Source organism: Podarcis gaigeae (genome assembly GCF_964106915.1).
Source record: "Podarcis gaigeae genome assembly, chromosome: 3".
NCBI classification, from domain to species: Eukaryota; Metazoa; Chordata; class Lepidosauria; order Squamata; family Lacertidae; genus Podarcis; species Podarcis gaigeae.
The window spans coordinates 120,411,233-120,424,391 of record NC_139680.1 but is presented as its reverse complement, the minus strand read 5'-3'; the positions used below and the strand labels follow the sequence as shown (position 1 = coordinate 120,424,391).

The 13,159-nt window shown below is 48.4% G+C and overlaps 1 protein-coding gene across 1 annotated transcript in view; it reads right to left on the bottom strand.

The window, feature by feature from the left end:
• Positions 1-1,127: 1,127 nt before the first annotated feature.
• Positions 1,128-13,159, bottom strand: part of DRC1 (dynein regulatory complex subunit 1) — a 33,904-nt gene continuing 21,872 nt past the window's right edge. The window contains exons 10-17 of the mRNA XM_083733309.1: positions 12,128-12,363; positions 8,696-8,859; positions 7,671-7,760; positions 5,543-5,629; positions 3,969-4,186; positions 2,423-2,566; positions 2,048-2,150; positions 1,128-1,620 (exon numbers count right to left, since the gene is read on the bottom strand). Coding sequence (XP_083589435.1) covers positions 1,561-1,620; positions 2,048-2,150; positions 2,423-2,566; positions 3,969-4,186; positions 5,543-5,629; positions 7,671-7,760; positions 8,696-8,859; positions 12,128-12,363 — 1,102 coding nt within the window. The 3' untranslated portion in view covers positions 1,128-1,560. The remainder of the gene's footprint in view (positions 1,621-2,047; positions 2,151-2,422; positions 2,567-3,968; positions 4,187-5,542; positions 5,630-7,670; positions 7,761-8,695; positions 8,860-12,127; positions 12,364-13,159) is intronic.

Below are 13,159 nucleotides of genomic sequence, written 5' to 3'. Positions count from 1 at the left end.
AGCATCCTAGGAACATGGAACTTTTAAGAGAATTGTCAGGTTAAGACTCTTGGAGATCTGCTCATGCATCCAGGATTTTTAGTGCCTCAAAGTTCGCCTACCACTTGGCCTCTGTGCACCCACATCTGTCCTGCCCACATCCCCCTGTCTTCATTGCTGGGCCTCTCTTGCAGTTTGCCACCATCTCCATAATCTGGTCCCATTTATACCCTCGAGGGCACCTGGTTTGGGTGGCACTTGCCACAAGTAACCCTCTGGGCAAAACAAGGAACCTCCAATTACAGTGGTAAAAGGTAAAGGTAAAGGTACCCCTGCCCGTACGGGCCAGTCTTGACAGACTCTGGGGTTGTGCGCCCATCTCACTCAAGAGGCCAGGGGCCAGCGCTGTCCGGAGACACTTCCGGGTCACGTGGCCAGCGTGACATCGCTGCTCTGGCGAGCCAGAGCCCCACATGGAAACGCCGTTTACCTTCCCGCTGGTAAGCGGTACCTATTTATCTACTTGCACCCGGAGGTGCTTTCGAACTGCTAGGTTGGCAGGCGCTGGGACCGAGCAACGGGAGCGCACCCCGCCGCAGGGATTCGAACCGCCGACCTTTCGATCGGCAAGTCCTAGGCGCTGAGGCTTTAACCCACAGCGCCACCTGCGTCCCATCAATTACAGTGGTACCAAGGGGTTAATATCTTAATTCATTCCGGAGGTCCGTTCTTAAGCTGAAACTGTACTTAACCTGAAGCACCACGTTAGCTAATGGGGCCTCCCACTGATGCCACACCGCCGGAGCATGATTTCTGTTCTCATCCTGAAGCAAAGTTCCTAACCCGAGGTACTATTCCTGGGTTAGCGGAGTCTGTAACCTGAAGTGTCTGTAACCCAAGGTACCACTGTACTTGGCCTCACAGGTGCCCTCTCTGACCTCTGACCCCGCTTATTTTGTCTGTGATCTCCCAGGGTCCTACAAGCCCCATTCATCAAATTATTTTGGCTCTTGGTTCCAACCTCCTCTCGTCTCAAGAGGAACTGGAGGTCCACCTTTAAGCACACTGAACAGTTTAAAAACAGAAACGGATCCCACCCCGCTCTCCTCAAGCAACAGCAGCAAATATAAGACGAGAGAAACAGAACAGCCACAACAATTAACCATTTATTTGCCTCCTCTCCCTAATAACACTTAGAAACCTCTGTGTTCAGAGTAACATCTTCTCCCAAGGGGTAACAAACCCAAGAATAAGCTTTTTGGGAGGAACAGTGGTGAGTTTTGCTGGTTCTGAAACACATCAGGTGGGGATTTTTCAGGACACTCAAAGGTCCTGATCCCAACACATGTCAAAAGTGTTTGCAAACCTTCCCTGGGATGCCCCAGTTGCTGGGGAACAGCCGTGTGGCTTGTACTTTGCCAGGGGTTACTCACCAAGGTGTGACCCAAACCAGAGCTCAAGGGCAGCTGAGGGAACAACAGGCCAAGCCTGCTTTCCCCAGCTGACACTCCTTTGAGGAGTTCAGCAAGGCTCGCAGGGATGCCTTGAGGAAGATGCCGGGGCAGCAAAAGTGCCAGGACGTCAGGTGTTCATCTGCAGGTGCAGCAAGTGGGTCGGAGGGATCAGCAGCTCGGCATTCACCTGCGGAAAGGGAAGCAAAGACCATCCATAGCACCCACTCCTGCCCAGCTCAACCCTTCTCAGAGTGGGTGATGCTTAAAAGTTAAAATTCCTTCTATGCAGGCTGGTGGAATAGATGACCCTTGGGGTCCTTTCCATCTCGACAATTCTATGATTCTCTCTTTTTTATTCGATTTACAGGTAGGTAGCGGTGTTGGTCTGCCATAGTCAAAACAAAATAAAAAAAATTATTCCAGTAGCACCTTAGAGACCAACTAAGTTTGTTCTTGGTATGAGCTTTCGTGTGCATGCACACATCTTCAGATACACACCCCAGGCGGAGAAGGAACCTTGTGGAACTGAGTTCCACCCACAGCAGCAGCAGCGCCTCTCCTCCCCTTCGCCCCGAAAATGCCCTCCTCCCTCGGTCCCGCAGCCCGTTGCTCACCGGGGACTGGAGATACTGCCGTAGCAGCATCCTGAGCTCTGCGTTCTGCTGGCGCAGCCCGTCCGTCTCGGAGATCAGCTTTGCCCTCTGGTCCAGGATATGGCTACACAGGTGGGGGAGGGAGAGGGGAAACTGTTACCACGAAAGCCAGGCAAGGAAGAGGCACGTTCTCACCACCAGGGGTCACCCGAGGCACAGGCTAGACGGCCAGGAGCACTCCTGGCAGCAGGGAAAGGGCCTTCGCAGGGCAGGGCACCTGGCTCAAATGTGCTCCACCTTCTCCTTCTCTGCAATGGCCCCCACCTCAATGACCCCCGTTCCTGGGGAGACGTGCAGGGACTTAATAGGACCTACCCACCCCCAGCCCTGCCTTACTGGTATTTGTGCAAGCCAGAGACCAGGGCATCCCACAGCTTCAGATTCCCGTCTGGGATGGCGTGGGCGAGAGCGTCCCAATACTCTGAGTCCTTAGAGTCGTCCCGTTCTTCGCGCGCTTTCTTCACCAGGGGGTATTTCTCCCTGGAGGTGGGAAGGAGGGAGAGTCAATGGCTGGGAAGCGGGAGCCGGAACCAGACATGCTCCTTCCGGCCACCCACAACACTTGCGGCCCACTCAAATACCACGCCTACTTTTAAAATGTGGATTTGGGGGGTGTGAGTTACTGGGCTGTTATTTTTATTATATATTTTGTGGTTATATATTTTCATTCTGTTCTGTGAGCCAGGCGGTATATAAATTCTAATTCTAATAATAATAATAATTTGTGCCACCCCCTCCATCTAAAGCAACCACCCACAGGAGGAAAAAGGCTGAGTCCCATGAACAGGCTATTGGTGTTTCGCAACTTTGACCTGTTGCAGGACGTTAGCCAGACCTTAGCAGAGCATACGCAGAGCTCCAGAAAGCAATCAGTTTCAGGCAGGATGGACGAAGCAGGAACAAGACACTGCTACTAGTAACTTGGTTACTTAGAGGTGTTTATTATTTACGGCAGACTCTACAAGTTATTAGGGACGTGGGTGGCGCTGTGGGTTAAACCACAGAGCCTAGGACTTGCCGATCAGAAGGTCGCCGGTTCGAATCCCAGCAATGGGGTGAGTCCCCCGAAAGACCAGGTGCGCAGCCTGGGAGTCATTCTGGACTCACAGCTGTCCATGGAGGCACAGGTCAATTCTGTGTCCAGGGCAGCTGTCTACAAGCTCCATCTGGTACGCAGGATGAGACCCTACCTGCCCACAGACTGTCTTGCCAGAGTGGTGCATGCTCTGGTTATCTCCCGCTTGGACTACTGCAATGCACTCTACGTGGGGCTACCTTTGAAGGTGACCCAGAAACTACAACTAATCCAGAATGTGGCAGCTAGACTGGGGACTGGGAGCAGCCGCCAAAACCACATAACACCAGTCAGAAAGACCTTCATTGGCTCCCAGTACGTTTCCAAGCACAATTCAAAGGGTTGGTGCTGACTTTTAAAGCCCTAAATGGCCTCAGTCCAGTATACCTGAAGGAGCGTCTCCACCTTCATCATTCTGCCCGGACCCTGAGGTCCAGTGCCGAGGGCCTTCTGGCGGTTCCCTCTCTGTGAAAAGCCACGTTACAGGGAACCAGACAGCGGGCCTTCTTGGTAGTGGTGCCTGCCCTGTGGAACCCCCTCCCACCAGATGTCAAAGAGAAAAATAACTACCAGACTTTTAGAAGACATCTGAAGGCAGCCCTGTTTAGGGAAGCTTTTAATGTTTAATAGGTTATTGGATTTTAATATTCTGTTGGAAGCCGCCCAGAGTGGCTGGGGAAGGAAGGAAGGAAGGAATAAATAAATAAATAAATTATAATAATTATTATTATTTCTTAGAGCAGCCCCACACATCCTTCCTCTCCACAGCATCCCAAACCAGCCCTATCCTCTTCCGCACAGACCCACCTTGGCTCCTGGAATTCCTGGACGAAAGCCTTAAGGGCTTTAAGGATGTCGTTGGGGTGCATGTACAAAGCAGAGAGAATCGAAGACGTGCTTGGGGGGGCTTTGTCCTCGTCTGGCGGGGCCAAAGAGCCCTCCCTCTCCCTCTCGCCCTCCTCCTCCGCCTCGACCTCTGAAGGTTCTTCTTTGGGGTCTAGCTCCGCGAGGAACTCTTCCAACTCCTACAAGGCAAGGGGACACGGAAGGACGTCCTTTATCCAGGTCCCCCGGGGTTCTGATGCAGCCCAGTGGAGCTGAGACTTATGGGGAGAAAGCAGCGCAAAATGCCACTGAGTGAAGAAGTGGAAGAGAGAAATTTAAGAGAGGTATTCTTGTATGCAACTGCAGCGGCTCAAATACTCGTGGCCAAGGGATGGAAAGATCAGGAGGCTCCAAAAATAACAGACTGGCAAATCAAATTACAGGAATTGGTGGAGATGGCTCAATTGACTAGCAAACTTCTTCTTTTTTTAATAATAGTTATTAAAGTTTTGAAAAATTACAAAAATGAGAAAGAAAACATGAGAAGAAAAAAGAAAAGAGAAAAAAAACCAAAGGATACAAAATACAGAAAAATAAAGGCAATTAAAAACATTTCCCTCTTATCTTTCATTAACTTATTTCTCTGACCTCCTCACACCTCCCTTTTTTGTATTCTAGTTCAATTAAATATTCCAGCAAATCCTTTCCAACTTGGTTTTTATCCTAATAGTTTATCCCAATATAGTATAATTTTACATTCTGGTCTTTCAACAGTTAAAAAATCAATTTTTACCTAATCTTTTGTATCATTTCTGCTAATACCACATTACTTCATTCCAACATCCTTCTAACATTCCTGAATTTTACAATGTTTCTGTAGATAAACTTTAAATTTTCTCCAATCTTCTTCCACCAACTCTTCACCTTGGTCTTGGATTCTGCCAGTCATCTCCGCCAGTTCCATGTAGTCCAAACTCAGAGGTAAAGGTAAAGGTACCCCTGCCCGTATGGGCCAGTCTTGACAGACTCTGGGGTTGTGCGCCCATCTCACTTAAGAGGCCGGGGGCCAGCGCTGTCCGGAGACACTTCCGGGTCACGTGGCCAGCGTGACGAAGCTGCTCTGGCGAGCCAGCACCAGCGCAGCACACGGAAACGCCGTTTACCTTCCCGCTATAAAGCGGTACCTATTTATCTACTTGCACTTAAGGGTGCTTTCGAACTGCTAGGCGGGCAGGAGCTGGGACCGAAAGACGGGAGCTCACCCCGCCGCGGGGATTCAAACCGCCGACCATGCGATCGGCAAGCCCTAGGCACTGAGGTTTTACCCACAGCGCCACCCGTGGCCCTAAACTCAGAGGTAACTCACAGCAAAAATTTGTGGGGAAATGGGATGGTTATAGAAGTTATGTCCAAAAATACAATAATAATTTTGACTCTGTGCTAGCTTTCGAGTGACAAAGGAAGTAAAAGGAGGTGGATAACAATTAAGGATTTATCATGTTTTATTATGTCTGAGCTAGACCCATCGCCACGTTCCAGCCCCACCCTGGCCTTACCGGATTAGCAGCCACCTGCTGAGCCTTGAAGCCCCTGAAGAACTGCACCAGGTGATACACGTCGTCTTCGCTGACGATGGACAGAGCCTGCGGAGAGGAAGGGAAAGCTCAGCAGGAGCCTGGTTAGCTACCAATGCCAGTATTGTTGGGATACTGCCAGGGAGACATCGACCGTCACTGCCTCCAGCCGGACTCTGGACATCCATCGATCCCCCGTAGACGTGCAGTATCAGCAATTAGCGACACGAAGCCTCAGAAATGGATTGCCACATTCTTAGGCTGGTGCACACTCTGTCAGCAGAATTCACACAGCAAAAGTTGCACAGCAGGAGAGCATATTTAGAAGTTTTATTCGACGTTGGACAGAACAAAGAAAAGCATGACTGCCTGCTAGCGTGTTCAGGCACAGAGAGAGAAAACGAAAGCAATAGCAAACATAAACATCCTGTGAACAGGAAATACGCAGACTCTGTGACTCACAAGCCTGCTCCCTTTTAAGGTGGAACGGAAATAGCCTAACAATTATTAGCGTGTGATGCTCCTCCCAGGTGAGCTTGTGGAAGAGCTCAGGCAGGCCCTCCCACCGTGGGAAAAGTGGCTGCCTGTGTTTATTTGAACTTTTGGAAAAATCTCATTGTTTTTTAATTATTATTTTTTTCCAAAAAGAGAAATGCAAAGATTGTTATCAATTTTTTTTTTATCCAAGCTAAAATGTCAATCTAGGCCAGCCGTTCTCAACCTGTGGGTCCCCAGATGTTGTTGGACTACAACTCCCATCATCCCTGAGCTCTGGCCTTGCTAGCTAGGGGTGATGGGAGTTGTAGTCCAACAACATCTGGGGACCCACAGGTTGAGAAAGGCTGATCTAGACCATGGGTACGCAAACTAAGGTCCGGGGGCCGGATCCGGCCCAGTTGGCTTCTGGATCAGGCCTGCTGGCGGTCCGGGAATCGCCGAGTGGATCGGCGTGGATCTGGTCGTTCGGGCTGCACCAGCGGGCGCGTTCAGTGGCGCCTCCCCCCTCCCTGCTTCTCCCTGCCCTGCCTAGAGCTGAGAAGAAGGGGACTGGGTTTTGTTGGTGCCAGCAGCAGCGTGAGCGCTCAAGCAGCCGCCATTGTAAGCAGGCTCAATTTGGGTTTCGTTGCTCCCAGCTCCTCTCCAGAGCCCTTTGGCGTGCCGCTCATCATCCCACTGCCGCCAGCCCCTGCCGCTTGCAAGACACAGGTAAGCAGCCACCGGGGCTCGTCCGGTGCTGTGGAGAAGGGAGGGAAGAGTCGTGGGGGGGGGGGGGTGGCTTACCTGAGCAGAATGTGTCCTTTTATTAAAAATGCATCTCTGGGTTATTTGTGGGGCCTGCCTGGTGCTCTCGTATAGAATGCTGTGTCCTTTTATTTAAAATGCATCTCTGGGTTATTTGTGGGAATTCATTCATCCCCCCCCACCCCAAATATAGTCTGGCCCCCCACAAGGTCTGAGGAACAGTGGACCGGCCCCCTGCTGAAAACATTTGCCGACCCCTGATCTAGACCAGTTGTATTCGGACTACAAATCCCAGCATCCCTAGCTAGCAGGACCTGCGATCAAGGATGATGGGAACTGTAGTCCAAAGGCAGCTTGAGACCCAAGTTTGGGAAATACTGATCTCGATAAAAACACCAACCCAGATGAAAAGAAGAGGAGGGGTGAGGGGAGAAAGAAGTAGATATATTGAGATAGAAAAAAGAATAAAAGAGAAGGGGGGAACTTACATTATTGTTGTCAGTTCTTCCCATTGCTAATTTTATTGTTTTATCTTTTTTTGTATAGAGCTTTGGAATTTTCTTTTGCAGTCAGGCGGTATGAAGAGGTTGTGAAACAAATAAACCAGGCACAGGGAAACTCGGCCCTCCAGATGTTTCGGGACTACAACAGGATCAGTGGTCAGGGATGATGGGAGTTGTAGTCCTAAAACATCTGGAGGGCCGAGTTTGCCTATGCCTGAAATAAACAAACTTCCACAGAGGATTCCCCCCCCCCCAAAAAAATAAATAAATTGATGTGTGAAAATGTGGAACTTCAGATTGTAAAAGAGAGAGAGAGAAAGAAACTGGGAGGAACCCAAAATGGGCAGATGGGCCCATAACCTTACCGTGAAGATGGAGTCCAGCCTCATGAGGGTCCGGTCGTGCTTTTCCAAGGGCTGGAGGAGACCTCGCAGTTTGCTCTCGATCAGGAAGCCCTGGCAAAAGAGGGGGGGGGGCAAAGGATTCCTCACAGCTCAGTCCCTGGCAGGCAGGCCCAGACAGAGGGGGGGCCATATGGGCCACTTGGCCCAGGCCCCCGATTCCAAAGGGGGCCTCGGTCAGCATATTCACAACCGCAGGGGATGAACTGGGGTGAACGCAGAGGCGCAAAGGCAGTGGCCCTGGGGCCATGGCTAGCAGCGCGAGAGAATAGCTTCCCGGTGTCCGGGGCGGGACCTGTGATCGGCTCCGCAGAGGCTTCAGCAGCCAGCACGCCGCAAACGTGATGGTGGACCACGTTTTTCATGCTGTTAAAAGTTGGCAAGTTTTTGTTTGAAATCTCGTTTGCCAAAAATTTAAACCACACGTACCTTAAAGTGTGCTGGCTTTCTTATCACTATTTTTTTTTTTAAAAAAGGATGAAAAATTGATGATGTGGTCATTTGTTTAAATTTTGGTTGACTAGGCCAGGAATATTACTTACACCCGAGGAGTACATATATATAGCTCAATAAGGATAAGATTTGGTGGAAACCATGTTTTTTAAAGAAATAGTGGCTTATGAGCAATAGTGGGTTTCTCACAAGCATACGTCTTTTTTAAGAGTAGAATAAGAAGATGGAGAAGTTTTAATTACCGGTATAATTAAATAGATTTTTAAATACATTATTGAACTACTGAAAATTGTAGAATACATTTTAAAATGAATAATGTATTTATTATAAAATGTATTTAAAATTATAATACATTGTAAAAAAATTATGTTATATACTTATTTATTTATAAGACTTCAGGGTAAAAAAAAGCGGGGGACACATTATCTACCTGGCCCAGGCCTCTGCCTGGCTCTGCGAGGCCCTGCTGGCAGGGCAGGGCAAGTCCAGCCACCATGGCACCCCGCCTGCCTGCCCCCCACCCCGCTTCAGCTCACCGACTCATCGCACAGGAGCTCCAGGATGTGCTTGATCGTCTTGGTGGAGATGGACCAAAGCGCCTTGACCTCTGGCTCTGCGCCTTCAGGCCCCTGGCGGTCCTCGTCTGGGACGCTTTCCTTCTCATCTCGGAAGCCGCCCTCCAACATGAGAGACTTGCTGGCTGAAGGGAAGAGCGATGCCCGGAAGCGGGGATAAAGAGAGGCGCAAACCGAACGGCGAGCCAAGTTGATGGACAAAACTAACTGGGAAGCTCAGAAATCAAGAAGACAAGGACTTTAGCAAGGAATGGGGGAAATTTATAATTTACTCACGAGACCACTGTAAGCAGGTTAAAACATTAGCAGGATTTTAACCACACTTGTAAAGTAATGGAAAGTATGCACAGTTTAGAAGGATTAAAAAATTGGATACGTACTGATATGCAGTTGTAAATAATATCATTAGGACCTATGGAAGGGATGGCGGGAAGTCAGGAGATTCAGAGTGATCTCGATATTTCGATTCGGAATTTTTTGTTGTTGTATATTTATACTTTCTAAAATCAAATAATAATAAAAAAGAGAGGCGCAAACCCAGCCACCCAGGAGAATTGCTGATTGCCCTCCGCACGCTGATTTCGGCAACAAAGAGGTGCGTTCCTTAATGATTTAAGCAACAAAGAGGTACAGCTAAGCCCCACAGCAAGCTGTCTGGAAAGAGCTGAGGCACTATCTCAGCCTTAATTACTTTACCCTAATTATTATATTTTCTTAATTGCTTTACTGTAATTACTGTAGCCATGGAACGGTTTACCCCGGGAGGTTGTGGACTCTCCTTCCTTGGAGGTTTTGAAGCAGACATTGGATGGTGAACTGTAATTGATCATAGAATCATAGAATCATAGAGTTGGAAGAGACCACAAGGGCCATCGAGTCCAACCCCCTGCCAAGAGGGAAACCCCATCTGCGCACTCCTGACATATGGTTGTCAAGCCTCTGCTTAAAGACCTCCAAAGAAGGAGACTCCACCACACTCCTTGGCAGCAAATTCCACTGTCAAACAGCTCTTACTGTCAGGAAGTTCTTCCTAATGTTTAGGAGGAATCTTCTTTCTTGTAGTTTGGATCCACTGCTCCGTGTCCGCTTCTCTGGAGCAGCAGAAAACAACCTTTCTCCCTCCTCTATGTGACATCCTTTTATATATTTGAACATGGCTATCATATCACCCCTTAACCTCCTCTTCTCCAGGCTAAACATGCCCAGCTCTCTTAGCCGTTCCTCCTAAGGCATCGTTTCCAGGCCTTTGACCATTTTGGTTGCCCTCCTCTGGACACGTTCCAGTTTGTCAGTGTCCTTCTTGAACTGTGGTGCCCAGAACTGGACACAGTACTCCAGGTGAGGTCTGACCAGAGCAGAATACAGTGGCACTATTACTTCCCTTGATCTAGATGCTATACTCCTATTGATGCAGCCCAGAATTGCATTGGCTTTTTTAGCTGCCGCGTCACACTGTTGGCTCATGTCAAGTTTGTGGTCAACCAAGACTCCTAGATCCTTTTCACATGTACTGCTCTCAAGCCAGGTGTCACCCATCTTGTATTTGTGCCTCTCATTTTTTTTTGCCCAATCTTGTATTTGTGCCTCTCATTTTTTTTAGTTCAAATTCCTGCATTGCAGGGGGTTGGACTGGATGACCTTTGGGGGTACCCTTCTATGTTTCTACAATTCTGCTTTATGAAGACATATGGGTAGCACCTGACAAACTCAAGGCAGGAAACAGGGATGAGCAGAGGATGGTTTCTAGTGATGGCTTGGTCACATGGAGGGGCTTAAGCGCTCTTAACAGAACTCCATGCCCCTCCCACTGCTTAGCAGTAAAATGAACTGTGCAAAACCGGGCACATCTATAGATTTTCATAACCTGCATATCAATTAATTTGGTTTTCCACAGGGCAAATTTGGGATTAACTGGATGGGAAAATCACTGAATAACATCTAACAAAAGAAACATAATGATTTTTGCATGTGTGTGTGTTCTTTGTTTTTCTGTTTCATTTTTAGAAAGTGTGTGTTCTTGTCATTATTTTAGTGGTCTTTTTCCTTTCCTGTTTCCTTTTTCCTTTTCTTGAATATATGTAGAGATGTAAGGTTTTTGTTCACTGAGTTTGATATTATTTGATTTGGTCATTATTATTTGATTCATATAGAAGTTATCAATGTATGTATTTGTTATCTATGCATTATTTGTATATTTTGAAATAAAAAATAATAATAACATGATGGGAAAATCCAGCTTTCCCAAAATCCCAGGTCCTGCTTTGGTTTTTGAAAAAAGGCAACTTTCTATCCCTTATTTCCAGGAAAAAATAATCACCATGGAATGGCCTCCCATCCTGCCCGTTCGTTCCTTGCCAAAGGAATCCTAATATTTGTTGAAAACTTGTACTGATGGAAGAAGAACTATACAGTGGTACCTCGGGTTAAGTACTTAATTCGTTCCGGAGGTCCGTACTTAACCTGAAACTGTTCTTAACCTGAAGCACCACTTTAGTTAATGGGGCCTCCTGCTGCGGCCGTGCCACCAGAGCACAATTTCTGTTCTCACCCTGAAGCAAAGTTCTTAACCTGAAGCACTATTTCTGGGTTAGCAGAGTCTGTAACCTGAAGTGTATGTAACCTGAAGCGTATGTAACCTGAGGTACCACTGTATGTGCAAAAGCACCTTTATGCCAATGGCTTCAAACTGCACAACTTGCCCCTATCGGAGGACTCGGGGATTCCCTCGCTGTAGGCTTGGCCACAAGGGCTCTGGAGCAAAATACAGACCTACATGGAAAAAGAGGGAAGGGGTCTTGCCCTGGGGCAGAGCCTCAGCCTTCAAGGCAAAAGGACCCTGATTCCATCCTCCAGATCCCCGGGGGCTGGGAGAGCATCCCTGTTTGAAACTCTGGACAGCTGCTGACAGTCAGTGTGGACAACACTGAACCAGGTGGGCTGATGGTCTGATTAAGGCACCTTCCTGTGCCTATGTTAAGGGACGCGGGTGGCGCTGTGGGTTAAACCACAGAGCCTAGTGCTTGCCGATCAGAAGGTCGGTGGTTCGAATCCCTGCGATGGAGTGAGCTCCCATTGCTCGGTCCCTGCTCCTGCCAAACTAGCAGTTCAAAAGCACGTCAAAGTGCAAGTAGATAAATAGGTACCACTCCGGCGGGAAGGTAAACGGCGTTTCCGTGTGCTGCTCTGGTTCGCCAGAAGCGGCTTAGTCCTCCTGGCCACATGACCCGGAAGCTGTTTGCCGGTTCCCTCGGCCAGTAAAGCAAGATGAGTGCCGCAACCCCAGAGTCGGCCACGACTGGACCTAACGGTCAGGGGTCCCTTTACCTTTACGCCTATGTTCCCAAGCAGCAGAGGGGTGGGGGTGGGGTGGGGTTGAGAGACAGCCTTGCTTACTTTCTGGCGCAATCACCTCCCTGGCCAATTCGCTGGCTGACTTCATCTTCTTGCTGTGCACGATGGGACCCACATTGTGCAGGAACCAGCTGTCTGGCTCGATCCACTGTAACCCCAGTTGTTGGGCGTGGATGACGCGGTCGGCGCTGAAGACCTTGCGGATCAGGCCCTTGGCCTCCTCCTCGTTCATCAGCCACACGTCCAGGAAGTGCTCAGCATCCACAATGGCAAAGTGCCTGCGTTGAAGGTGAAAGGTGGAGCATGAGGCAATAGTATCATCATCATCATCATCATCATTATTATTATTATTATTATTATTATTATTATTATTATTATTATTATTATTATTATTATATTTATACCCCGCCCTCCCCAGCCAAGAGTGGGCTCAGGGCGGCTAACACCAAATATAAAACAAGTTGATTGAAATACAAATCAAAAACAAGGTTAAAACACAACATTAAAATGCAGCCTCATTTCAGCAGAAACTCAAAAATGTCAAGTCTTCACCAAGGCTAACTATCCAGACTGGTCCTACATGGGCCAGAAAAAGCCAGGGAAGTCCCCAAGTAGGAGTTCCGTCACAGAAGGAGAAAGGGGAAAAGAAGAGCTAAGGGAGCTGGGCATGTTTAGCCTGGAGAAGAGGAGGTTAAGGGGTGATATGATAGCCATGTTCAAATATATAAAAGGATGTCACATAGAGGAGGGAGAAAGGTTGTTTTCTGCTGCTCCAGAGAAGCGGACACGGAGCAATGGATCCAAACTACAAGAAAGAAGATTCCACCTAAACATTAGGAAGAACTTCCTGACAGTAAGAGCTGTTCGACAGTGGAATCTGCTGCCAAGGAGTGTGGTGGAGTCTCCTTCTTTGGAGGTCTTTAAGCAGAGGCTTGACAACCATATGTCAGGAGTGCTCTGATGGTGTTTCCTGCTTGGCAGGGGTTGGACTCAATGGCCCTTGTGGTCTCTTCCAACTCTATGATTCTATGATTCTATGACTTATGGTAACAGCTTTGCTAACAACTTTAGCGT